At 37.9% G+C, this 26,485-nt stretch overlaps 2 protein-coding genes across 5 annotated transcripts in view; both read left to right on the top strand.

Annotated features, from left to right (window-relative positions):
* The first annotated feature begins 6 nt into the window (after positions 1-6).
* On the top strand, positions 7-22,768 carry CASP7 (caspase 7). 4 transcript variants are annotated; one of them, XM_009635893.2, is made up of 7 exons: positions 7-515; positions 1,483-1,589; positions 17,136-17,281; positions 18,155-18,283; positions 18,788-18,963; positions 20,407-20,545; positions 21,194-22,768. In XM_009635893.2, exons 2-7 carry the CDS (start codon positions 1,483-1,485, stop codon positions 21,415-21,417), a joined length of 921 nt encoding a protein of 306 aa, XP_009634188.1. In that variant the 5' UTR covers positions 7-515; the 3' UTR covers positions 21,418-22,768. The 4 variants fall into 4 exon arrangements, with proteins under 4 accessions (XP_009634188.1, XP_035747365.1, XP_035747364.1 ...); XM_035891472.1 differs by lacking the exon at positions 7-515 and adding an exon at positions 523-1,010; XM_035891471.1 differs by lacking the exon at positions 7-515 and adding an exon at positions 1,035-1,280.
* A 3,443-nt stretch (positions 22,769-26,211) lies between these two features.
* The window catches only part of PLEKHS1 (pleckstrin homology domain containing S1), an 18,314-nt gene continuing 18,040 nt past the window's right edge, over positions 26,212-26,485 (top strand). The window contains 1 exon segment of the mRNA XM_035891505.1: positions 26,212-26,232. Coding sequence (XP_035747398.1) covers positions 26,212-26,232 — 21 coding nt within the window.

Genomic DNA, 26,485 nt, shown 5'->3' with positions numbered 1-26,485 from the left:
CGGGTGCTGCCCGGGGCTGCGCCAGCGGCTCGCGGGAGAGGGCAGAAGTACTGGCGGCGGGGGTTGCGGTCTGTGTAGCCGGCCGCGCTGGTTTCCCCCACCCGGGGCTGCGCCGTCCTCGGTGTGGGGCTGCTTCCCCGGGGCAGCTTCGAGTCTTCATTTATTTAGAAAATTATTAAAAAATGTGTTTGTTTGTGAAAGGCGCACCTGGCCCCCCGCTTTGGGGAGGTGCTGTTACTCTCACGGAGCTCAGAAATTTCAGCCGGTGCCCCGGATCCTGGCGGGGGGGGGCGGCCCCCCGCGGGCCCGGCCCCCCGGCCTCTGAGCTGCTGCAAGGTCACCGGGGAGTTCTCAAGCCAGATGTAAACATGTACTCTGCTGAGTAAATGTATTATAAAAGCATGTTTAATCCGGCTAAATTTGGGGAAGGGGCAGGAATCGCTGCTGCTTTTCCTTACAGAGACCTGGAGCTGGAGTTGGACAAGGTGGCTCAGAGCACCCCGCCGTGAGCGAAGGTGGGGGTCCTGCGCCGCCTTCCCCACAGTGCTTCTCGCCCCACGCTGAGCTGGTGCAGGTCACTGCGCTACCAGAAAAATGACTCCTTTCTTCTTGTGGTTTTCTCCTGGGTTAATGATCTAAATAAACTTCCTGAATGGGCAACTCAGTACGAGGAAGAAGAGGAGAGAGAGACCAGTTCTTCATCAGGAAGAAGTTATTAGATCAGCTCAGCCTTGTTGTCTAGCAGTGCCCCATGTCGCTTTTCAGATGAGTGAAGATGTTCCAAGCTTACACTGGAGTAAAAAAAAAAATATTGGCTGAAATACAGCAATTTGTATAAGAGGCTGCTTTATGTAATGAAAATACCTTTTAATTTCCAAGAAACACTTCACAACTCTTTTTTTTCCCTAACAACTGTACACATGTATTAATTAATCATGAGAAGAATATCAAATTCATATAGACAAAACAGAAATGAAAACCAAAGATCCCATCCGTGGAAGATAACACAGGTTTTTTTTCTCTTATGCACATTTGACTGTGTATAGGCACATGAAGACACAGGAGCTCTCTGGGTGTCTTAGTACTGGAGATGACTGAAGTTACAAATATTTTTATATTAGTTGTCCTTGCTTTCTTCCCAACATACTTCTTTCCAGACCATGAAAAAATTACTGGGAAATAGTCAGAAGATCTTTCACCATAAAATTACTTTTACTGTTGTTCTTATCTGCATTTTTGAGAGTGGTGTTACACAAGTCACTTTTGGTAACTGCCACAAGGTAATACAGACGGCTGAACGTGTGCAACATCATGTTAATTTTGGGCCAGAAATCTATAGCCACTCGTACTTGATGAAGTATCTACAGTATAACTGACTAAGAACCTCACATATATCTGGTTTAACAGTTTCATTTATAGAAGTATTTCTAAAATGATAGTGTTCATTGAGGGACACTTACATTCTTGTACTTTTATTTGTAGATGTCAGAAGATCAACATTGCTCTACTCAAGGGAGAGGTGATGAAGATTGCAATGATGAATTTGATGCAAAGCCAGACAGAAGTAGCAGATTCTCACTTATTGGAAGGTAAGTTGTTCCTGTTATTGTTGTATCAGCTGTCATACTACCCTTCTAATGGGAATTTGGTGGTCACTTCGCCGTGTCCGCAATGCCATAGATGGTCTGGACAGGGACATGGTTTATGATGTATAGGTTTAATGTACCTTGTCTGTACCTTAAAGCAGCTATCTATAGTATCTCCCTATAGGGAGACCTGTAGTATCTCCCATAAGCTTTATTTGGTATTCAGGAGACCACTACGTTCATTTAGCATCAATTATAGTCCCTCATCTTGAACATTGCCCTTTGGTGGTGCTGGGAATTAAATATACCATTAATTATCTATTTTACTGCATTCAGTTCAGCTAATCTCCTGCATCATTGGAATCCCCCGCTGACTCTTTAAGTTAGTTTAAAGCCTGGATGTGCCATCTAGGTTGTAGCACAAAGAAGCCTCACTGAGTCTAGAGATGTAACCCTTTACAGAGAAAATTAAAAGCCTTTCATTTTAAAGCATAGTAGTCTCACTGAAGCATAAGCTTACTTTCATAAAAGGTATAGGAAGCAAGAACTACGTACTGCTTGTCTGTACTCCTGAAAACATTAAATAAATGTAATTGGAAATGCAAAAGATGAAAAATGAACATGTAAAATTTATGAATACTATTGAATGTCAGCAGATGGCTACTTCACGCTGTGAACTTCATGGATTTAGAGAGATTTTATCAGAGGTGTTTATTACAAAGACCTGTATTTACAGAGAGGTTTTGATTTTATTTTTTTTTTACTATTGGACATTCACATTCAAGTGAACAGTTTAATTCAGAGAAAGTATATGGAGAACATAATTTTATTTTGCTGCTTATTATATGAGTCTAATGGGGCTAACACATCTGTGAGAGAAGTGAAGAGGCTTTAGTCTTAGAAGACTTTTGATGTGCTGTTAAGGAAATCACTTTACCTTGTCTCATTTTATCATTCCTCAAATATGTTTTATGATGTGTATGTATATTATTAAACAGAATCACATCATGTAAAACAGACAACAAACATTTGTTTCTAAATCTTTCCAAGCATTTTTCAAACGTTTCTTTTAAACTTTATAAAATATATGTTTTAATATCTCAGTTGGTCTTCTTCCCTAGAAAGGTTGGACTAGGTGTTCCTTTAGGTCCCTTCCAACCTATGATTCTATGATTCTATAAGAGATGATATGCTAATACTATTATCAAATTATGCAACTCAAAGTTAATCATTCCTGAAGGGAAGGAAGTAATCAGCATTTCTATCACTTTTTTTCTAATAAGAAATTTTTCAAATAATTTGGCTATGCATCAGTTTGAGGCATTCATCTTTTGGGAAGTCCTTGAAGATTCCACATTGTATTTCATTTCGTATTGCTTAAAATAATAAGCTCAATAGGAAAACAAGTAGCTTGTATAGTTAAATAAGCACATTAATTTTAAGAGAACAGAGCAGTGAGAAACTGAATTCAAAGCTGTGCAGAAAGACCAGCGGTTTCCAGTAGCTTCACAGCTCCAATTCACCATTCTCTGGCTGTGACTGGAGATTTATCTAGCAAGGGCAGTGAGTAGAAATAAGTGAAAATCTTACTCACTACAGCATATTTCTCTCCGAGAAGTCTGTGAGCCTGCTTTACCATGGAGGCTGCAAGGCTCAGAGCAAGCCACGCAGTGGGCAGGTTCTTCTGGCTGCACCACAGTTTAGGGGAATTATCATCTACGTATTTCCTTTTCTTTGAACAAGTGCTAGTACTAGTTAACGTTGGTGGTGAAGAGCTAACTGGTTGGTGGGGAAAAAGATTGAAAGTTAGTTTTGAACGAACATCTGCCACTGGTGTTTGGTTTAGGGTTTTTTTTAGCCACTAGATGGCAGGAGGGTATCAATTTTGTTTAATGCAAAAATGGACAAAAATTAGGAAGCAGTGCAGTTGAGCAAAAAGCTACGTTTCAGAAAGAAGAAATATCAGGATACACTCTGGCAAGTCTGCGTGAAACAAAATTTTAAAACGTGGTTAAACAAAGATTGAGCTGAGGATTTCAAACGTGTATTTTAATTCTTTATGTGATAGTTAGAAACTAATAGAATTTTTCCCCTGGAATTTTTTCTTTTCTATGCTGTGTGTGCTCTTGTTACACTTTTGAGGCATTAAAAATAGTCTCACTTCTCCACAGGATGATTTAATATCCTCATTTGGTAACTTCTGTCTTTTATTGGGGAACTGTATTAGGAAGATTGATCGCAGCGAACCCGTTTTAGCATACAGGAAACAATATAACATGAAACGGAATAAAATTGTGGTTCCTCTGTATTAAGTAGAGCTAAGATTTCTCTTACTCCTAATGAAAGTTGGTTTTTTTTAAAAAGCTGCATCTGAAAATTCCCAAGACTTGGTAGACTCATACTTGCGCTGTCAATACCATGACTCTGTGGGCTTCAGTGAAGAAGGATAATGCAGAAGTGGGTGGTTGTTAGCAGTATCTAGGAACCAGTTTTATTCTAATTTAACTGTATAGAACTATTTGTCCTCTGGTTACTTTTATCTGCTCTAGCCCTACTGTCTATTTTACAGTCAATATTCCCCTTCTCATCTTGAAACAGAAAACATAATTTAACTTTATATTTAAGAATTCTTACAAATACCTAGTTACAATTGAAATTGTGTGATTCTGTAGCGCCCTTAATGCAGAAACATGAAAGATATTGTAAAAAAACCCCACTGAGGAATTTGAGAGGCTTGTAGGGTACACTGACATGTAGTTACCAAGAGTACTTCAGCTGTTTAACACTGCAAACCCAAAATATCTATAAGGTATTTATTTCTGCCAAGTCAAGCCACTATAAAGTTTGAGACTTTTCATTGCCATTAATTTGAAAGGTTGTTGGAAACATCAGTGTGTATCTTGCCTTCTGTAGTTCAATAGTTATGATGGCTGTATAGTTATAATATCTACCAGGTTTGCAAACTAGTATTTAGATAAAAAAAAATTATGGATATATAGGTTTTCTTTTCATTTGTGCGGTGTTTATTTAGGTTACAGGGCATCAAGGTGGGGAATCACAGATGTGACAAAGCTGTCTGTTTTAACTTCATGACTCTTGTCTCAGTATAGCCGTATATCTCAAAATAAATAGCCTTGTCCTTCAAAGAATAAATATTAATTTTTGAGATTGAGCCTCAGCTGAACCTCAGCTTTGGAGCTGTAAGAGGTGTGGAAAGTTGTCTTTGTCTCAGCTTTGTTCGTCTGTCCTTCTGTCTTTTGGGGAGCTATTTTCCATCCACTTTTGATTAGCAACAGTTTATTTTTATTTGGTTTGTAAGGAGCTGCTTTGCAGGTAGATCTTTATGGAGGACAGTTTCACGGTGATGCAGATGCATGTTTTCCAGAGTTACCCATTTTGTATTTTTTGGGCCATTTGAAAACACTGGGCCTGATCTTACAAATTAATTGCTTACTTTATAGAAAAAGTACTACTGTATGCAGTAGTATGTAGCACTGTATGCTAATGAAGAAACTGTATTGGCCTCCACTGCATGAAATGTCAGCTGTTCCTGCCTTGACATTAACGTGTTCAAATCCAGATGATGCCTTGAATGATACCTCATCTTTTTTATCATAATTTTTACAGTTTTAAAATTAAAAATGCAGTTCTGTTACAGATTTTTCAGTGATGGAATATTATAGACCTTTAAAAAATAAATATTGCTAAGAAAAGCATCTCATTTATCCTTAGATAGAACAAAAATTACAAGTTACTTTAAAACAAACAGCTGATGAATCATCATTTGAAGTTATGCTCTGGGCTGCAATGCAGAGGTCTGAACTGAACTCGTGGTTCAGCCTTGCATTTCCTTTATGTCTCTAAGCAAATCACTCTGTGCCTTAATCTATCCTGTAACTTTGTTTGGAGTTTTTGGGTTCTGCTTTGCACAAGCTAAATATCCCCCAAAGCACCGAACATAACATTTCAGAAGCAATAGGTTCTGGCATCTATAGTCTCTTAAGGTTAATTCCCACAAAGGCAATAAAGAGATTTTAACATAGAGCAACAGGGATCTTTCATTTTCATTATTCTCTTTTAAGCCAGAGGTTGTTTTTTTCTTTTTTATTATTGCAGTTTTTGTTAGATATGGAGCTGAACTTCAGGAGAGTACTGCAGGAGCATTTAACAATTAGTGAAAACTGTAGTCAGAGCTTGTACTTTCCCTTGGATGTTTACTGGATGTACCATATAGGAAATACCCAAGTATCTTGAAAAATTATCTAGTCTTAATTTGTAAGAACTCATTAATTCACAGTCAATATTTGTTTCCAGTATCCTTAGAGACTTTATCTTCTGAAACTCAACAAATACTGGGTTATCCACAAACTCTATCTGTGGCAATCACAACAGTGAGTCAAGTCCTTTTCACTCTAGTAATTTATTTCCTTCATTACAACAAATTCTGGGCTGCCATCATACAAAATTTGGAGGAAAGCTATTATGCAGTGTCATTTTTAAGCTTTCAAAGGAATCCAAACCAAATTGAGCCAAATTTATAGTAAAACAAAACTGTTTAAGGGTAAATATGTAGGAAATAGTTCTATGAATTAGAATACAAAGAGATTTTGTAAACTGTGCATGTTAATTTGCATTATTTTCTTAGAAATATACATTGTGTAAACATTGTAGTAATGGTGGATCAGGTTTTGAGAGGAGGAAGAAAGACAAATTAGAAAGTGAAGTCTGCTGTCCCACCTCCATCTCAAGATCTGCTGTATTTTCCTACACTCTTACATAGGAACAGTGATAGAATCAGAGTGATGGGAGTGTGTTTTCTGCCTGTCAGCAAAGGTAGATCAGGCCTGCATGACCTCAGCTTGCAGGGTGATAGCTATGAGGGTTTGAATAGCCCCACAGAAAAGTCCAGCGTGACCCACTGCTGACACATGCAAATCTTTGGGCCTGAGCACAGAGAGCATCCTGTTCACTCTCCGATGTAACCCTGAGCATGGTGGGCTCCTAGCATTACCAAAGAACATTAGACTTGCTCTGGAGGACAAGCTGAAGCTGTTTTCAGATGCAGTGTGGAGTACCGTTTGATGATGAGCCGAGGTACTGTAGAATGTTATTTACCTCCTTCCTTCCCTCCCACCTGTTTGGAAATCTCCTGAATGAATACCCTAAAAGAGTTTAGTTTCAGTGCTTATATCAAGCTAATTATAATTATACTGGCATTTTGCAATTGCTAATCCTAACCAGAGTGTTCTCTGAGAAATAGTGTTTGGGAGGGGTTGCTTTATTTTGAGACATTTTCCAAGCAGTCGATATAGCAATATAGATACCTCCTAATTGCTCTCAGTAACTATGGTAGATAAGAGAGGCTTCATCTTTTTTTTTTTTTTTCATAAAATTGGCAGTTGTCTATGTACATTTTACTACCTAGGATATGATCAGGCATGATTTCAAATTCCAGAACACCCATGGAAGGCATGTACATGCAGGTTTTCTAGAAATGAGCAGAAAGCCTTTCAGCAAACAATATTCTTTACCTGTAAAATTTTACCTTTTGAATGTAATTTGAAGGTTGTGTTGTGTTGTGTACAATGTTGTGAGGCCTGCACAGCAGATACCATGCAGCTAATTAGAAGGCTGAAGATGAATTACAAGTTTATGCTTGAGAGTTCAGAACTTACTCTGTTTTGGTCCTCTCTACTGCAGGCGTTTCACCAGAAAACTGTCATATAGGCCATGAATGATACTTAAAATATTAAGTGCACACAGACTCGGATACTTCTACCTATTTCCTTTTTTTTTCTCTCAACTTTTTTTAGCTGTTGCAAAATGTGGACAATATTAGACAATAGTTTGCATTAAAACTTTTTTTACAAAGTGTAGCTGCCTTAGCCCCAGTGCTCTTTGCTTCATTTTTTCTCTCAACTTTTTTTAGCTGTTGCAAAAAATAGCCTGCATTAAAACTTTTTTTACAAAGTGTAGCAGCCTTAGCCCCAGTGCTATTTGTCTGCTTCGTTTGTATGTAATAAATAAAACTGCAGCCATGGTTTTGATTTATATTAAGGCCATCACTAACACACAGTTAAAAGGAGAGAAAGACATATTTAGATATATCAGAACTCCAAAGAGATATATATATATAAAATATACAAAGTATGCCAGAAGTTGTAGTCTGAGGCTTGCTCTTTCTAACAACTCAACTCCTTCCATTACACAGTGAGTTTCCAGTTGTCCTGGACTGAGTTGCTCTGGTTTCCAAGTTCTTAAAGGGGATTCTCCCTCCTAATTGGAGAAGGGTCTGAAACTAAAGTGGGACAAAAAAGCTACAAGAGTAGCTCAGGATCTGAAAAATGTCTTATAATGAGGGATTTAAAATGTATTTAGTTTTTCTAACTAAAGTTGAAAAATAATTTGCTTGTACTATACAAATATATAGTGTATTATAGAAATAGGTGATGGAAGATCAGAAGATAGGAGGCACTTCCTGGAAGCAAAGAATTCATAAATGGTTTGAATAGATCCATAAATGGATCTTTTAAAAAAAGGTTGGATATAAATCTAAAAGATGTTCTGTAGATTAAACAGAAGCTGCATGTTTGTAGAAACTACCAAATAGAGGTCTGTGGCTTACTTTGCAAGAGATCAAATGAAAAGTGTGCTGGCAGTCAGGTGAGTCAGTCACTGCAGTTAGCATGGTGCAGCTCACCAGCTGATTTTGTTCATCTCTGAGACTGTTGCAGTTGTGAAGCTTTGTGGTAGGTGAGGCCTTACTGTGATTCAAGCTAATACACTTTAGAGGGTGGTTTCAAAGGAACATACAAATAGCCATTGCTGTGGTTCAGCTGAGTAGCTGCAATGTGATAAGCTGTGATATCCTGACTGTTAGCCAAGGTCCCAGAGGCCTTTAGGGCTATAATATACTTTGGGGAAATGCCATGTGGACTGCAACCCTGTCATTTTTGCAGTTGATGTTAAATAATCTTGTGCAGGCACTAGCAGTTCTGTCTCTTCAGGGAAGCTAATGTACAGTAACCAAAGATAGGAATTTGTTTCTCAACTGAGATCCGCTGTAAGCCTCCATAGTGGACAGTAAGGATGTCTTTGTTTCAAGCATTTTTTCCCAGGGAGCAAATGGCAGTAAGCTACCTCACACGCTCTGGACCTAGTCGTTGTACAGGTGTACATAATAGTGGATTTTCAATTCATTCTGTAGTTTACTCCACATTACTATTGCCCTGGAAAGAATCCATGAGATCTGCAATTGTTTTATGAAGTAAGTTTCTTTTTGTAATGGAAAAACTAAGACCAAGAGATATGGAGTTACTTTCCCAAGGTTATTCAGTAGCAGAAGCAGGATTCATACTCAGTTCTCCGTCCAGAGCACAGCTAAGTGGCTCTTAGTGGATAACAGAACACGTCTCTCCAGTTGACCATTTTGGTTTGTTTAATAATTTCCATCAAGTTAACTCAGCAAAGCATGGCTAGCATATAATCTCAATATATATTTTTATGGCTTGTGTTCTACTGTTGGAGGTGATACAGCAGGCTACAGGAAACTTAAAGAAATGCCAGGATTTCTTTAAAAGATTTAAAACATTTTATTTTGGGAATTTTCTGCAAAATCTGTAACAGTAGTGCTACATAATGTCATAGTAAGAACAAAAGTAGGTTTTTAATATGTGGATGAATGAACTCAGTCCTGTCTTGGGCAAAGAATTTGTTAATGATAGCTTAGGTCCCTCCCAGCTTTATTATTATCTTTATAATTGCAAGAAAGTAGTCGCATTGTTTACCTAACTCCTTTCTTTCAAGACTGCCACAGCAACATTTTCCTTTCAACGTTAGTGTACTTACAGTTATAAGGAGGGCCTGGGACATGGGTTTCCAAAGAAACAAGAGGCACTGTCTCCATTAGCTTTGTAGTTTCAGCTTCATTCAAGCAAAAGGCTTTGCCTCTGGTGACTTTTAAATGGTCTTTGTTTAGTCAGCTGGCAATCATAGGATCATAGAATAGTTCAGGTTGGAAAAGACCTTTAAGATCATCAAGTCCAACTGATGTCCTTAAGAACTCATGAACTAATTGGCAGTTCAAAAAGCAGATGGAGGCTAAATAATTCCTATGGCCCTGATCTTGAGAACCATTACAAACAGGCTAGCACTGTTGCTTTTAGTAGGCCTGCTCCCAGGAGGAAATTGGGGTGCGATCATTAGGGCCTGTGGTGTTTGAGTAAGCACACTTGCCATTTCCCATTATTCCACCCCTTCCCAAAAATGACTTTCAAGGTTTAGGCACTTCAGCAGAGTAGTATATGAAGATGTAAGGTTTGCACAGACTTCATAGGTCATTGATAAATATGAGCTTTCGACCCCAGTATTATCAGTTTGGCACGTTTCATCATAATTTAAAATTTCTTTAACAGACAAAATAAGGCCATTAGAGGGAACAGAAATGTAGGACCGTTTGACTGGGTTTTGTGTTTTAATGTTCTGGGGGGGGGGTTTGTATTGTGTTGTTTATGTTTGCTATTATAAATTTCAGCTGTCAGTTTTCATGCCTTTTGTGTAAGACATCTCCTTGCCATAGTAAGCAATATAGGTGCAATAATGTTTAGATGCTTTTGGGGAACTTTTATGTTCAGTCTTGTAGGACCACTTTTCTTCTCTCTTCTAAATGAACACTTTCTATTATGTTGAAAAGATTCTGACTTTAATGTTAGATATTTTTTTAATTTTCTTTTGACATTTTTCTGGAGCATATTTAAAAATAGCCTTCTAAGGACTGGTTATTTTGTTGGTGCTAGTCTATCAAAAGTCAGCAGTCATTTGCTAACAACAAAAGTAGTGAAATTGAAAGTATGCAATATTTACTTGAACTCCCTCCTGTATCATTAGTATCACCCCTTTTTCCTCAGGAGATTTTGGTTCAGCTATTAAGCTGGTTTTCAGTTTATCTGCTGGCACATAATTTGGAAGCCTGAGTAACCTTTGTTTAAAAAAAGATTATGAGGGATAGTATTTATTTTCTTGGTTTACAGTTATATTTAACCTTTTTCAAAAGAGTCCTTGGTAAGGTGTTCTCTGTCTGAAGAGAGAGATGGAAATTGCACCTGCCATTGCAGTATATTCAGGAGAAAAGGCTTGTGAGCCCATTGCGTGTGACAGTCAGGTTGGCAACAGAATTGAGATCTCACAAATGCCAATGTCTTCTGCAGTGGCTCCTCTTAGTGTTTATCGTAGGCTTCAGTTAGTTTTCTAGCATGCTGCCTTCTTAGTGCGTGACCCAGGACCACACCATCAAATGCAGTGTCATTCAGTTTTCGTGTTTGGTCTAGCTCTTATGGTTAATGCTTAGTCCTTATCTCATATAATTTATGCTTTCTGATTTTTAACAGTAAAGGAATATTCATTTTTATAAAAGACAATTCAAGTAGTGACACATTCTTCTTGTCCAGAAATGTTGCTGCTCTGCCAACCTGATACAATATTAATGGGAAAAGGCAACAGGATAATCTATTATTTGCATTCAGCTCTAAATCTGCATGACACTTTGCCAAAACGGATCTGACAAAGAACAAAGAGTCTGCCTTAAAGAACTTAAGATCTAAAAAGCTCTAGTCAGGTTTAACAAGTGTCTTTTGCTTGTTATTGCCAATAGGTTTCAAGAGAAAAAAAAATTCAAAAAAGGGAGAGTGTACAGTAATTAGAGGTGTACTAAATATGATTAAATTAGACTGGATAAAAGTATGAAAGCTGGCAGTTTGGAGAGAAGGTTACGTAGGAGTAAGACACATTAATGCATGATCATCAGAGGGCATTAGACATATCAATAGATCACTAATTTTTGACACTAAGGTAGAAACATAGAACAAAGTATTGAACCTTGATTTGTCTAATTTATGAATTCTGTTTCCTATTCACTTCTTTTGGAAGAATAACTGAACTGGTCTCTAGCACACTCAGTTTTACTACACATAGCTTGGTGATGCTTTGTGAATTCAAACACAATCCTCTCTGCATTTTTGTTGTTTCCTGTCTATCCTTTAACTACCTATTTAAAAAAAAATAAATCCAATCCAGGATTTTTCCCCGGGAGATCAAATATAGCACTCATGGTGAGTAGTCACAAACATCATTTATACTGTGCATGCAATAATGGAAGGAGTGGGGTTTTTTAATAGAAAGAGCAGCATAGAGCCATACAAACGGCATATAATTAAATCAGCAATATAGGCTATGTAAGTTCCTTCACAGGTCTTAAAACCTGTGGTTTTGTTGTCCCATACACCTACTCCACAGTATTGTAATTCAATGGGGAATTTATTCAAATGAAGCTTTAAAGAGGTCCCCAAATGTAAAACTCATGAGTCAAGAGTCATGAAACATCTCAGTTGTTTGTAATAGAATAAAGAGCATTGCAGTTTTAAGATACCTTGCATCCCACAACATTAAGTGTATGAAAGTTCTGGTGGATGTTGATGGATTACCTGAGAAGAATTGTACTGTGGATTTTGTCACTGTACCACGGCTGTAATCTTCTTGCCGGGGCTCAACAGAAAGGCTGACAATGTGATGGAGACTAGAATAAAACTATTCTCCAGTGCCAAAAAGCATGGGGACTCCACAAGGGATCCAGAGAGGATGCGTTTTGTAAAGATAACATGTTTTTTAAGGCAAATTTTCTTTTTAACAGAAACCTGTTATCAGTCATTAAAAAATAATAATATGATTGCACACTGTATTAAAGAAGCATGCCAGAGTAAAAGCTATCACAATGTTCTGTGATATTCCTTATCAAGTAAAGCTCAGAGTTACTGAACTTCATGGAGCAAGAGTAAGACAGAGTTCTCTCCTTTTGTGAGTGTGTACTTTGAATAGAAATGAATGTAATCAGGTTAGCCTCTTCCACCCACCTCTCCGTATCAGTTTCCTTAAATTGGATAGTATCATATTTGTAGATTTTTTTTTAATCTGCTTACATTTTTTCAGTACAACAACAAAAGTCCCTAAGTTTCCTGGGAGAGAAAGGGACTATATCTGTTTTCAAAGCCCAGATATGCCTGTGTAATATCATTTTCTAGAGTTCACTTTGATGAACACATTAATTTCCTCTTAGAAAAGCAAACAAACAGGAAAAAGAACAGGAAAATCCTCCCATCCTGTGGCTGGGAAGTGATGATGGTGAATTTTGTCTTTGTTCATCTGATCCTCTGTCCTTAAGGCTATTTAAGTGACAGTTCTTTTCCGGGGAGAGCTGTTTCTTCTGCGTGCTAAGTGTCACATCGCTTTTAAGGCCAAGCAGCTCCTGCTTTCAGAAGAGCTCTATCGTCTGTCAGTTACTATCCTCCTCTTTTTAATCATTGTTAATGTTGAGGTTTAGTAAATGGATTAGTGTAACAGTTTATGCTCTGGAGATTGCACTTTCTTCTTAATGTTTCCCTTTCATCCACTCGTCTCTTGAGAACTTTCCCTGCATGATGCTGTTCCAAGGGAGTCCATACAGTTACTGCAGACCAGCTTTCTTAGAGCAGAAGGTTTTTTTACAGTCCCTGGCCTTTGCACCTTATGCAAAGGTAGTCAATACCAGACTACAGAGCTGACATTATGTAATGTGATGGAAAGTGAAGACCCTTCCCATGAAAATATTCCACGCTAGACTTGAAGTTAAGCAGCTGGTTCTCACTGAAACACTTGTTACTCTGGAGGGCTGGCAGACCTGAGCCCAAGAGCTTCGCTGTAGCAGGTGGGAGAGACGATGAGAGACTGCAACACCCAAGGAAGCCATTCTCCTGCATATGGATTCTTAGTATGTTGGTATGTCATACTAATATTCGGTAGCAAAGAAAGTGCAGAAAGATGCCAGTAGAAAGGAAGCCAAAGGAGAGGAAATCCCAGCTGCTAAGACACACTGCTTTCAGTAAAATTGTTATTGAAAATAATCTTTAGGTATAGTTAAATGTTAACAGTGATATTTTTATCCTTAAATCTTGATATCCATATATATTGAAATAATAATTTACCCAAAGTCCTTTAGACAATCAAGTTCACTAGTGGTGCAAGTGATGTGTCTCCATTGACTTTGACAGAATTTTAGCCACTCGTGATGATAAGAAATTTGGCCTTTATTATTTAAAAGCTCAATAAAGAAATGATAAATGGTACGGGTAACTTTAATTTTATATCTGAAAAATTAGAAGGTGATAATAACGTTTTTCCCAGGGTTGACACTGATGGAGTCTCAACTTGATGAAATCACTTTCCCAGACATGCTGTTGTCAAGCCTAAGGCCTGGATTTAGAGACACAGTGAGGGTGAAAATGTGCAAGCTATATGATGGTGCCAGAGTGGAGTTTCAGTTTTGCTGAACTCTTGACCAAAAGGAGAGACAGAATGAGGAGTTACAGCACAGTTGTAATTAAAAGCTGAAGGAAGAGTAAACAGTCGTAAAATTCAAGTTTCTATTTAGTCTGGGCAAGTTTGAATCCCAAAAGACGGAAATCAAAGAAAGTGGATGCCAAAGAAGCAGAATGAAATAAAACTGAGGGCAAACAGTTTAAAACATCTTATAATAGCGCATAACTAACATGTGGAAAGCCTTTCGGAAAATACGGTGATTAGAAAGCTTAGTAAGAACAACAGCAGTAAACATTTATATTAACATGTGTCCAGTTCAAAGCCTAGGAAATAAAAATTTAACTGAAAAGCTTTAGGCTTTCAGACACAAGCCAGCTGTCACTGACAGTGCATTTCCCTTAAGGACTGATTATTGCATATTTATTACTTTATTAGTCATTATTACAAGGTCTGATTTAGCTTCTTGAAACTGAAGAGTTGGACCTTAGATGGTCAGTTTAGTCCAGTCAGGCAATTCCCGTATTGCGCTATGTTGGCACAGAAAACAATCTTCACAAAACCAGTTTCTCTCTGGACTTCAGGCCCAGGATACGTATATTCCACAGCCTTTGTTTCCTTATTTGTTCAGTTTGGACAGATACCAAAAGATTTCTGGAAATTTTTGTTGCCTGCCAGTAAAGAAATGATAGGCGTAACCCTACAAAGCATGCCTTGGGTGCTTAGCGTCTCATTAGCCTGTTGAGCTTGGAAGGGATCATTAGAACAAAACCATACTGTGTAAAGGAACAGGGAAATGACAGAGTTACATGTGCTACCACACTGACAAGGCTTGCCTGTGACATTGACATTGACCAGTGAAGAGCTTCTGGCATACCTTTGGAAATACCAGCAGTAGTAGCTACAACCCTTAAACTCCCAAGCATTTCTGCATGAATGAGTGCAAACTATTGAACTGGGAAGTGAAGTCGTTTCAGAGAAGTTGTGTGGCTACATCCTGATGCCACTTAACCCCAGCTGTTATTTTCAGTGAGGCTTTTTGTGCAGTGATGTGGCTGCGTGACTTCTGGACTAGAATTAAATCACTTCCAGCATTTTAGGAGAGCAAGCAGTGCAAACATGGTATCGTACTGCTCATGTGGATCTGCCCCGAGTGTTCACAACTGTTCATGGGTTAGACAAACAGAAAATTGTGTACAGTCCCCTTGAAAATATTCTGTTGTGTGTAACAGTCACTGTTAGTCATACAGTGTTTTCAGGAAGTCAGTGAAGCCAGATAAATCTGTAGAAACTTGAATCTAGTGTGGACTGAGGAAATTGGCCTCTTCATCAACCAGAGTGGTTATTTGTTGTTTTGAAATTTCTTTTTCTCTCTTTGCCAGAGAGCTGTCTGGTGATGTAGGACCAGGGGGAATTTTAGGCTAAAATAAGAATCCAAGATCTCTTTGAAAGTCAAATGTAATATTAATGTCATACAGCTGTGGATAATTCTTTAAAATGGTTAAAATCTTTACTTGAGGCAAAGCATATTTAATTATTGCTCCCAGAGCCCTCAAGAAGCAGTAGGCAAGGAGAATACCAATACTTGCAATTTGCCAGAAATAGCTGTACTTCCAGAGTATCAGACAAAATCTTCAAGTAGATACAATTCAATGTCTGGTTTTATAGTCTCTAAGAGAAGCCTAAGAGATGAGATGATCACATGTAAAAACAGTACAGAGAAAGCTTGCCAGATGCAGCTATTTAATTTGGCCCTTTATAGCAGAACATGAGGACATCCAAAGGTAAGAAGAAGCTGTTTTAAAATTGAATTGCAGTAGCATTTAAACACGATGTATCATCTAGAGAAAGTTTGTTATAGTTTCCAATTAGTCTTGTCCTTTAGTAATAAAAAAGAAGACACTCAAAGCTAAAAGGCAACAGTTGTTAAATCAGGAAGGTAAGGAAGTAGATGACCTAAGCAACATTTAATCAATTCACAGCAATCTCATGCCTGTAGGCTATTATTGAAGCAAATAGCTTAGTAACTCTTTAGAAATATGTCAGAGTGAGAATAGTGAAAGTACGTAAATTAATTGAGATTATGGGAAAAATCTAATTTTGTTAAAACCAAACTGTATCATACAGTTATTTGTGCTGCGAAAGTAGGTTATGTTTGCCTCTCAGACATCAGCAATAAACACTATGGGAAGCGGGATGCTGGTCCACATAAGGAAGAGAGGTGCTGATAACTTCTTCAGCGCTTTCTTGAGCATTGATTCTAACTGGGCTTGCTCCAAAGTTTGTTTATAGTTCTGAGGTTGAATCAGACCCTTTATAGGCTCTCACTGGCTTCAGTTCTGCTTCAGGAGATCTCACCAACATCTGAAGCCACATGCTTGGACCAAGAAGTCCACCTGTAAAAGCAAGTACTGCTGAGTTTGTCAGGCTTGTACATCAGGTGTGCATGCTGGCTGTAATTGATTTGTTCTTAATACCTCATTTAGAATAAATTGGTAAGTAATGTCTGGGCTATCCCTTTGCATCTCTTTCTAATCCAACCTAAGACTCCTGCACATAGCAGAAAGGTCAGTACCCAGTCATCTTAACAGAGAACATTTATAGCTCATTTTGTTTTGTTGGGTTTTGTTTTTGTTTTTTTCTAAGTGACGTTCAGGTATTGATGGTTACACTAAAATGTGCTTAGTTTTTTGCATAGGTTCAGACTGCTGTTTGGCAGACCAAATTAACATATGACCTGTTCACATCTATAACCTTTATCCATAAAAATTACCTGCTGCTTGGTCTTAATCTTCAGAGAATTTAGGGATGACGATGATTCAATAAACAAATCCTATCACACCATTGGGTAAACTGCATATCTTCTTGTGCTTGGAATAGTTATTAAGGGAGATCTCTCTGTCCTTCCACAAATTATTGATAGCAAAAGTAAAATATGTCCAGAACCATAGTTTGCAAAAGGTTACTGCCAGCCTGACTTCATGTTCAGGCCATTTGTTTTATCTGTCATCAGAATCCAATCGCATAAAATAATCACTTCATGGAAATCACAAGATCTTTATGCCTGCATCTGAAATATGAAGGGAAAAAAACAAACATTAGAGAAGAAAAACCATTGGACAGGGCTGCCCGAAAGGTTTGAATTAAGATGAATAGGCACACTGCATGTGACTGGCTACTAACAATAATTTCATTTGGTTCACCTAGAAGAAAGAAAAATGGAGAAGAACAGCCAAAGTCCTCTGTCAGTAATCAGTACCGAATTGTTACACCCACATTCCAGTATAACATGGACTACAAGAAAGTTGGCAAATGTATTATTATAAACAACAAAAATTTTGAAGACAAAACAGGTAATGTTATTCCTTTGATCATACTCATTACAGACTTTAGAATTTTTATACTTTCATAAATCAATTAGCAATTTATTTTTAGGACATGGAATTGTAATATTTATCTTTTTTGAGAAATCGTTGTTCCTACAATTTATTCCTGTTTTTTAACACTTACATTAGAGCAGCTCTTTGCAGTTTCTTTGCAGTATATATTTCAAAGAGCATGTCACCTTGGTCTACCGACTTCATACTAAACCTTTGACCCAGCATTTAAGGCTAGGTTGTTAAAATTTAAACTTTGGCATCTGCACCCCATGTTATAACTTCTCTGTCCCTGAGCTACAGCTATGAGCTACAAAAGCTTATAGCTGTAGCTGTGCTCTCTTCACACTCCTGCATTTAACTTTTCAGACCATGTGCGGTTTCAAAGCAGATACTTGTGTTATAGTCAACTTTATAGGTTTTTTCCTATATACTTGGCAAACGCACTAAATGGAAGTGTTTACTCCAAATAATTTACATCAGTTTCTTTTATGTGGGTATTGTAGGGACTCTTTTCAACACTTTTTCTTTGGGGTGCTTTATGCGTATGTTATACCACATAACCAAAAGGATCATCCACAGAGTCCTATTTTGCAAGGTGCTGAAGGCATGCCCACATTTTTTAGGATAGGATACATATTTACATTACACTTTCCATGATTTTGCATTAAAAAAAATCTCATGATTTGCTCACAGTGCTGAGAATGCTGTTAGAGGATTGTTTTAAAATCATGTCATCATGACATTGTTTAGGTTTATTAATTATAAACCTAAGAATTTACCTCTGAACACGTGAATTATTTTGAATTGTGTAATGTGCAATCAACTATATCCTTTGTTTTCTGGCAGGAATGGGTACACGCAATGGCACTGATAAAGATGCTGGAGATCTAGCTAAGAGTTTTAGAAACTTAGGTTTTGAGGTTCACACATACAATGACCGAAGATGTGATGATATGGAAAAATTACTGAAGCAAGGTAAACATTTAGAATCATAGAATAATTTAGAGTGGAAAAGACCTCTGGAATTCACTGAATCTACCCCCTGCTGAAAGCACATCAAACTAGAACAGATTTCTTAGGCCCCACTGCATGCCATTTTCTGTATAGAAGGATTTGATTTCTGAATGGATTAGGCTTAAATCCCCACCTCTTCCCCCAGCATCAGTTCAGAAATACACAGTTTTCTTGTCATATTAGGTGAAGTGCCTGTCCTGTGTATTAGGTGAAGAGCCTTGTCAGATAAAGAGTCCAGCCTGTTGACTCCAGTGAGCTAGACTTGGAGTCAAGTGAAGGATGCATTCATATATTCAAGGTACTCATCACGTTACTAAAATGTGGGTTGTGTCATCTTTATCCACTCCTTCTTATGCCTTCTAGTAGAGGCCCAATGTATATTTAGTCTCAGAAAAATGTGTTTGCTAAATATAATCTTCATTTTAAATGTTGCTTCCTTTTGGCTAACAAGTATTTGATTTGTAGCTGCTGAGGAGAATCACAGTGATGCTGCTTGTTTTGCCTGTATCCTTCTAAGCCATGGGGAAGAAGGCCTCATCTATGGTACTGATGGACCCATGGCTATCAAGAGTTTGACTGCGCTATTCAGAGGAGACAAGTGTAAAAGCCTTATAGGGAAACCCAAATTATTTTTCATTCAGGTAATAGCCCTAAGGTAAATATACACTGCAGTCAGGAAAACATGCTGTGTTGGTTGTCCGCTTCTAGAAGAGCCCTGTAGGTTAACTTCCTCAATTTTGCTGGAGGTTTTGTGAAAAAATGTGTTGAGAGAAGCTGAGTATGGTGGCTTATATTGTTTGTTTTTAAAAGATACTTTATATGCAAGATTCACAGATGTAAAGGACATATTATCGTAATTTTGTACATAGTTTCTCTTTGTGCTTGGTAATATATAAACTTCAAAGCAGAAAGATAAACTCCCTCTTGTGCAGACAGAGCTGAGGAGAGTATGTGATTATCAATAGAAATAATACTGTCCGGGTCTCTGAATAAAGGCTGTCTCTGCAAATTACTGCGTTCTGCTAAAAGAAATATTTTTTCTCTTCCTCAGTAGTCTAAAAATTTATAGTTTTAACTGACATACCATAGGTCTGAATTATCTCTTTTATCATAGTATTATGTACATACGGGAGTTACAGCAGATGTGGGTTTCCCTGGGATGTTCCATCAATTCATCCTCAACCTCAAAGTGAAAGCTGTGTCTATTTTAGACTCTTCGTACTACTAAAGTGATGTTTCTTTTAATTATAAGTTTGGAATGTGTACTTTTTTGCCTTTAAAATTATCTTGATAAAGGCAACAAGTCGTGTTGTATAAACCCATCAGACTGCTATTTTTTTTGCAAGCGTTGTCAGTCAAAGCTACTGATCAAGAGCTGAAACTCACCAACCTGGACTGTGGTTCCAGTGTGCCCTTTAGCTAAACCACATGATTAAGAGGAAATTAAGAATAAAAGAGAGAAATGGGAAAATGTTAAAAATGCAATATACTTGAAATAGATCGTCAAACACTGGAACAGGTTTCCCAGATTGTAGAATCTTCATCTGTGGAGATATTCCAAACCCAACTGTACATGGTCCTGGACATCCACTGTAGCTGTCCGTGCTTGAGAAGGGGGTTTGGACTAGATGATCTCAGGATAAGATTTTATTATTCTGGGAAATGTAGTGCTTCAGCAGCACATGTCAGGAACCAAAGAATATGACTAGTCCACTGCAAAGAAAATGTCCAGAATCACACTGCACAAGACATTATGTCATAATTGAGGGCTGAGGGTGACTCTAGACTAGCAAAGTTAATCATGGTTAGAATAAGCTAATGCTGAGTTGGCACTTTGACAGTCCACTGAGATCCACAGCCTGCAACACCATTCTCCCTTTACTGTACAGGATATATATTTTAAAACGGGCAATCTAGTGACTTCATCACTGAACAATTAGATGTCCCTCAGAATTGCATTTCTGCTTCTAATACATGCAAAGTACTACTTAAAACTATCCATTAAAAATGTTAATGAATACTTATTTTTATAATGCCTTGTTTCTCCTTATTAGACAAGTTCTCTTTGTCTTCACTGCTTTCAGGCATGCAGAGGCTCTGAATTTGATGAAGGTATACAAACTGACTCTGGACCTGCAAATGACACTCTGGAAACAGATGCCAATCCGAGATACAAAATCCCAGTAGAAGCAGATTTTCTGTTTGCATATTCCACGGTGCCAGGTAAAGAAAAGGGGGTCAGGGTGGGGATATAAGCCTAAAAACTTATCATACGTATTGATTTGATTGTAGGCTGACCCTCACTGGTGATACATTTTACACTGATGGACAGAACACTAAAGCCCAGTGTATGTTGGGCCAGTGTGTTGTATCCACCCCCTTTATGCTAGCTATAGCGGAAACGGGAGAAAGCCCAGGTTTGGCAGATGAGAAGACACAGCCATTACAGATGGCAAAGACAGTACTACATTCTGAGAATCCCGCCCTTCCGTGTCCCAATTTAGTAAGTATGTTGAATATGTAATGACAGCAGGAAGAGGAACAGTTACAGCATAAAACATATCCTTGGAGAGGAAAAACATGAAATCTTACTTCTTGCAGTTTCCCAAACGCAAAAATATAGAATGGTACTTTAGTAGTGTGAGGTTTGGAGAGTTAATGCACGTTATTCTCAACTTCACTGAAGTAGGATATGTGACACAAGTGATAGGAATTAATTAAACTTTCTGTGTGCACATTGTTACTCTTTGCCCAGAATCTTTCACACAAATTAGTATATATCTCTTTGCTGTTCCATTCTTCAGCACGAGATAATAAGAAAAAAAGAGGAAGAATAACCCCATGTACTTTCTTACCTGTTTTTCCTGTAAGGTTATTACTCCTGGCGGAATCCTGGAAGAGGCTCCTGGTTTGTGCAGTCTCTCTGCTCTGTGCTAAATGAGCATGGAAAACAACTTGAGATCATGCAGATCCTCACACGGGTCAACTACGTGGTTGCCACAAATTTTGAATCACAGTCTGATGATCCACGCTTCAGTGAGAAGAAGCAGATTCCCTGTGTGGTCTCCATGCTCACTAAGGAACTTTACTTCTGAAAGTGTATTTTAATGCCGCCAGTGATGAAAATCAGGATATGGTTTTGGGTGGAGATTTGAATATAAACTGGAGTAACACATTTTTAATAACAGAAATGTAGTAACACTAGATTTTTATATTGTATAAGATGGGGTATCTGATGGATGGACAATATGCAAGATTTTAAAGAAGAAATAAATTATGTGGGCCAACCTGACAGCTCATACTAATTACTATATCTTGATTTCTCTTAGTGTGGCTGTCATGATTTGCAGCTACGGAAGATATTCTAAGAGTCAGCTACCTGACCCATAAAGTTTTATTCCAGAAAACAGATTATAAATTTAGAACAAAAAAATTAAATTGTGGGAGCCCATCTTTTCTTTCACTGCTAGCTCATGGAACCGTAACTTCCTCAGAAATTTCCAAAGGCCGTCATATTATTGGGTATGTCCAGTGATGAAACGGTTTGTAGCTATTTAAAAGGGTGTTTCTTAGTCTACTATATTCATTTCCTTTTTAAGAACATTATTGATGAAGACTAATGGTTGCTCTGTGCTTAATCTGGAAGTCAATTTACTTAGTTATCACTCTAGCATAACATGGATAAAGAAAAAAATCAATATTTGTAGGTGATTTACATGGAAATGTACCAAATAGAAAAATCAAAATGAAAGTAATTTACAAAGGTTGGCAAACTATAATTGGGTGATGACTTATTAAAGTGCCATTGTAAAGATTTTTGCCTTGGAAATGACAATTAACTGATAGAACGGCCTGGAACAGTGGTATTGCAGTTTTTCTGCTTGCAGAAATAAAAATGTTTGTTGATTCAGAAGTTTTGAACCAACAGAAAGTTGATGCCAAGGCTTTGTTATAAAACATTAAAATTTAATGTTGAAATGATAGAATTGTATGTTCCAGTATGTATGTTTAGACATAGCTTCTATATGTGAGAGATTTTGCCAGGACTGGAAATACTTACTTGAATCAGAAACCAAAGTGCCTTTTCAGTTACTGTAAGGTCTTGATTTTGTGTTTTGGAGTTGCGTCGGTGATGTTTATATTCTTACTTTTTATATTCTCTTTAAAGCTGGTAGATAGCTCAAAGAAGTAAGTTTAATGATTTGGTTAAACTGATAAATGGTTAGTTGTTCACCCTTTTCCCAGTTAACGTTACCCTATAGTCTTTTGAAACCTCCTAAGAAAATAAGTGCATACTATTACAGCTAAATTACCAAATTATTAAGATTATTTTCTTACAAATACTGTGGCATAGTGAGGCATATTTTTTTTTTCATAAGTCAAATTTATAGCTGTTTGGATTAAATGAATGATCGTTTTATGGATGTCTTGAGCATGAAATCAATAAAGACCTTTTTTTTTAAATTTCCTATGAATATTCAATCTGGTGAAGTGAAAACCAACCAAAATACACCCCAAAACCTTTCTCAGCCAAGAATGCAGATGGTCTTCAGCATCTTTTCAAGATGAGGTTTACAGTATCAGTTGAAAAGCAGTTTTGGAAAGTAAGCTGGCATTGGGTGACTCGGGTTAGGCAGGCCACATCCTCTCTTAGAGTAAACCAAAATTATTGAAAATATTTTAAAGGAAATATCCTGATCGACCAGCGCTTAATCTTGCCCTGTGTATAAAACGTCTTTATACAGCAAACCGTACAGTGGTCTAGCAGTTCATGTGAAAATGTTCTTCCTAATACTTCTGGCAAATAGCTCTGTCTTAAACTATTTTCTGGCATTAGAGGTACTCCTCTTTTACCATGAGAAATGTGTCCAGTCAACATTTCAGTATTCGTCACTTTGCTGGAAGCTCTTTCATGTCATTATAGTTCATTAGCATTTATTTGCTTAAGGTTTAGCCTGTTTTTAAATTTCTGTTAACAATATTCCCGTCTCCAACACTGTCCTTTTATTCAGATACACTGTAGCTCTGAAGCCAGAGAGCCTTGGGAACAATAACGGAGGAAGTAGGGGCTCTGAAATGGGTCATTTAAGTTTTTAGAATAGTGCCAAGGAATGCAACAGCATAACAGGTAAGGAGCACATTTCCTCTTGTGTAGTGCTTTTTTCTTAAAGGTTCTTGGAGAACTTTATTTTTAACAAGCTATAGCAAATTTATCTTAGCTTAGAAGCACTGGGAAAATATAAAAATTACTAGAAATAGTCCCTGGTCCAGCTTACAAGGATCCAGCTGAGAAAGGATCAGAGGAGTTAATATTAGTGAGTTTCCTCTATAAGTAGAAAAAGCTATTTGCCCTGCTGGACATAATGTCTAAAAGAAAAATAAAGGTGGACAGAGCGGGTCTTTATCGGATTTTGTTGTACATTTACCGTGACGGACACTAAATGAGGACAGCTTGGGAATTTTCAACCAATAGGTGAAATGGTAGCTGAAAAAAGGCAGAGCAGTAATGTTATTTGAAGCTCTTCAGTGCTCCAATGTGGCAAGCCAACAAGGCACCCTCAGCATTTGCAAGAGGCCTACTGGTAGACCAAAGGTTTGCTGGAAAAAGATGATAGCATGGCACAAAGGAGCACAGCAGTTCTACCTGCTGACTTACAATGAAAGGAAGAAGTTGAGGCTGAATCTTAAGCAACCTTCAGGCCAGTTCTAGTATACAAAATCTATGAAGATCGGCATAAAATACCCAAAGGTGCTTCTAGAGATGAAAGCAACTTGAAAAGATAACTTAGAGACGTAGTGAAAGAAAGAGAGAAGAACATTCCCTTGCACCAGGACCAGTGTCTCTGCTGGATGGAGCATTACTTTAGATCATGTCCAAAAAATTGTAATATTATTGAAGAGCAAAATTTCCCACCACCAGGCATCACTTCTGACTGGCAATGTTTACGTGCTGAGGGCTGTGCCAGCCCAAGAACCTGAAGGAACCCATCGCGACCGAGGAAACCTGACCCTTTCACTTGAGCAAGGCCAGGTAGCTGAATAGTGTCTTAAAAGCTGTAGGGCATTTTAGCTTAGTCCTGATCAAATTTATACCTATTTTCTGTCTAAAAGCAGTTCCCTTGCCATCTGCAGGATTAGCCAAAAGGTTTAGTGTGTAAAATCATTATCGTTAATGACATGTGGGATGTTTCTGGAGAGAATCCAAAAAATTCACCTATAACCAAGACGGACACCGACCTTACAATGGAAGTGCATTGTCATTACACAGGTAGCATAAGAAATCCTGCTTCGCCATTGTATGTTTTAGTAAATGCTGTTCTTAAAATCTGAACCTGGTTACATCTTATGGTACCTTATGATCTTTTAGGGTTCTTAATGTTACTTTATCTTCCAGTCATGGGTGGATATTGTATTTTAGACACAGCTCAGGGGAAATGAAGGGACTGTTTAGAAAGCTGAACCACCAAAACAAGCTATCTCCAGGGTTTTTTTCTGCATGGGAGACATTTATGGCTGCCTCAAATGTGCATTATCTTTTGTTGCTTGTAAGTGAATATTAATCTGGATTTCCCCTTTCAGCACAGTCTTTAAATTGCTTCCCAGGGCAGAAACAGGAATTTCCTTGAGGGTCATATTTCAGGGTGTTTGTATTTATACACGGACTATAAGAAGGCAGTCCCAGTGCAGGGCAAGGACACGTGTTTTGCTACAGGAGGCAACAGGGAATCTGGAAATACTTAAGGTGTATTTCTCTAAACCTTCTACACCATAAAGACATTTTACCTGTGAGTATTAACACAGTTTCTTTTCCTTATCTTGGTATTATTTCTGAAGTTTTATAATAGCCTGCATCTTAATAATTTGGAGCATTTTATTTGCTTTTTAACTGAAGTGCCTCATTGCATTTCAAAAGGTTGAAAGCAATCAAATCTCTTAATGCCAGGCATACAAAAATCTGAGGGGGTAATAATCATGGAACTGGCATTGTCTATTCTGAATTAGACATAACCTGTTTAGAATGTTGCTTTCCATTGAAAAGTCAGTTAATGCAACAACTAAAAACTTTTTCTCAAAATGCAGAGTGAGATAGCACAGCTGTAATTTCATGGGGTTTTGTCTTCTCACCTGCAAATCTTTACTTTTACTGAAACCTAGAAGAGATTTTTCTACTGTCATAGGCTCTTGGAACATTGTTTTGCAAGAATTGCATCGGTTGCCAGTCACAGTGACTCTGTCAGGCACGTTAGAAAGAATATTATATTGCCTTTCATTGCAAGCCCAGGCATGTGCCCTTACTATTGATACTAACAATTTGACTTTGTGTGAAGCTGTTTTTCATTTTGGAAATTCCTTTTTTTTGGTAAGCAATAGATGAAAACCCTAGCAGTATGTTTTATAACAGTCTGTCACAGCATTTGCACAAAAAATCTTTCTCCCAAAAAGGCAAAATCACAAAGGTTTCCCTAAAAAAAAAACCAAAACCAAACCAAAACAAACAAAAAGTACAGGCAGAAATGCTCTGCAGAGATCTCCAGGGGACCTAAGTTTGCAGCGGGTCATTCTCATTGACAGGATGGTATTGCCTGGAACAGGAGGTGTGGAAGCCTATAGCTTCAGTTGTGTCAGAGGTAAAATGTTTTGTCTAACCCTCCCTGTATCAAGCGAGTGAGGCCAGCAAATTACCAGCCATTTCTGACCGTACCACTCCTGACCATCCCATGTTTACCTCTGGCACTGTGGAGTCCATCACTGAAGAAACAGAAGCCGTGGCTAACAGACAACTTCAGGCCCAGTTCCTAAAGTGAAAGGATTTGATTTTGCAAGGAATGAGAGCTTTGGGGTAGGGCAAAGGGAAACTTCTGAAAAGTTGCCTAAATAATGTTACAGACATGGTATTACAAATTGGAAGTGTAAGTATATGAGAGAAACTAGATCTGATTTTAAATAAACAAGAAAGCAATTATGAGATAATAAAAAACTGCCCAGTGTGCCATGCATGCCATCGACTGGGAGGACTGCAGAGCTCACATACAAATTGCAAAGAAATAGCAGTGCTTTGGAGGTCTGGCTTTGATATCCTGACACCCAAATGGTGTTCTTCTCAAAGAAAAGCACTGAGAGGCAACTCAGCTCAAAAAAAAACCCAGTGGAAGCCTGGGGTAG

The sequence above is a fragment of the Egretta garzetta genome, unplaced genomic scaffold, assembly GCF_000687185.1.
Source record: "Egretta garzetta isolate BGI_Z169 unplaced genomic scaffold, ASM68718v1 scaffold273, whole genome shotgun sequence".
Taxonomy (NCBI): Eukaryota; Metazoa; Chordata; class Aves; order Pelecaniformes; family Ardeidae; genus Egretta; species Egretta garzetta.
Note: the sequence above shows the minus strand (reverse complement) of the source record. Positions and strands in the feature narration are given on the sequence as shown.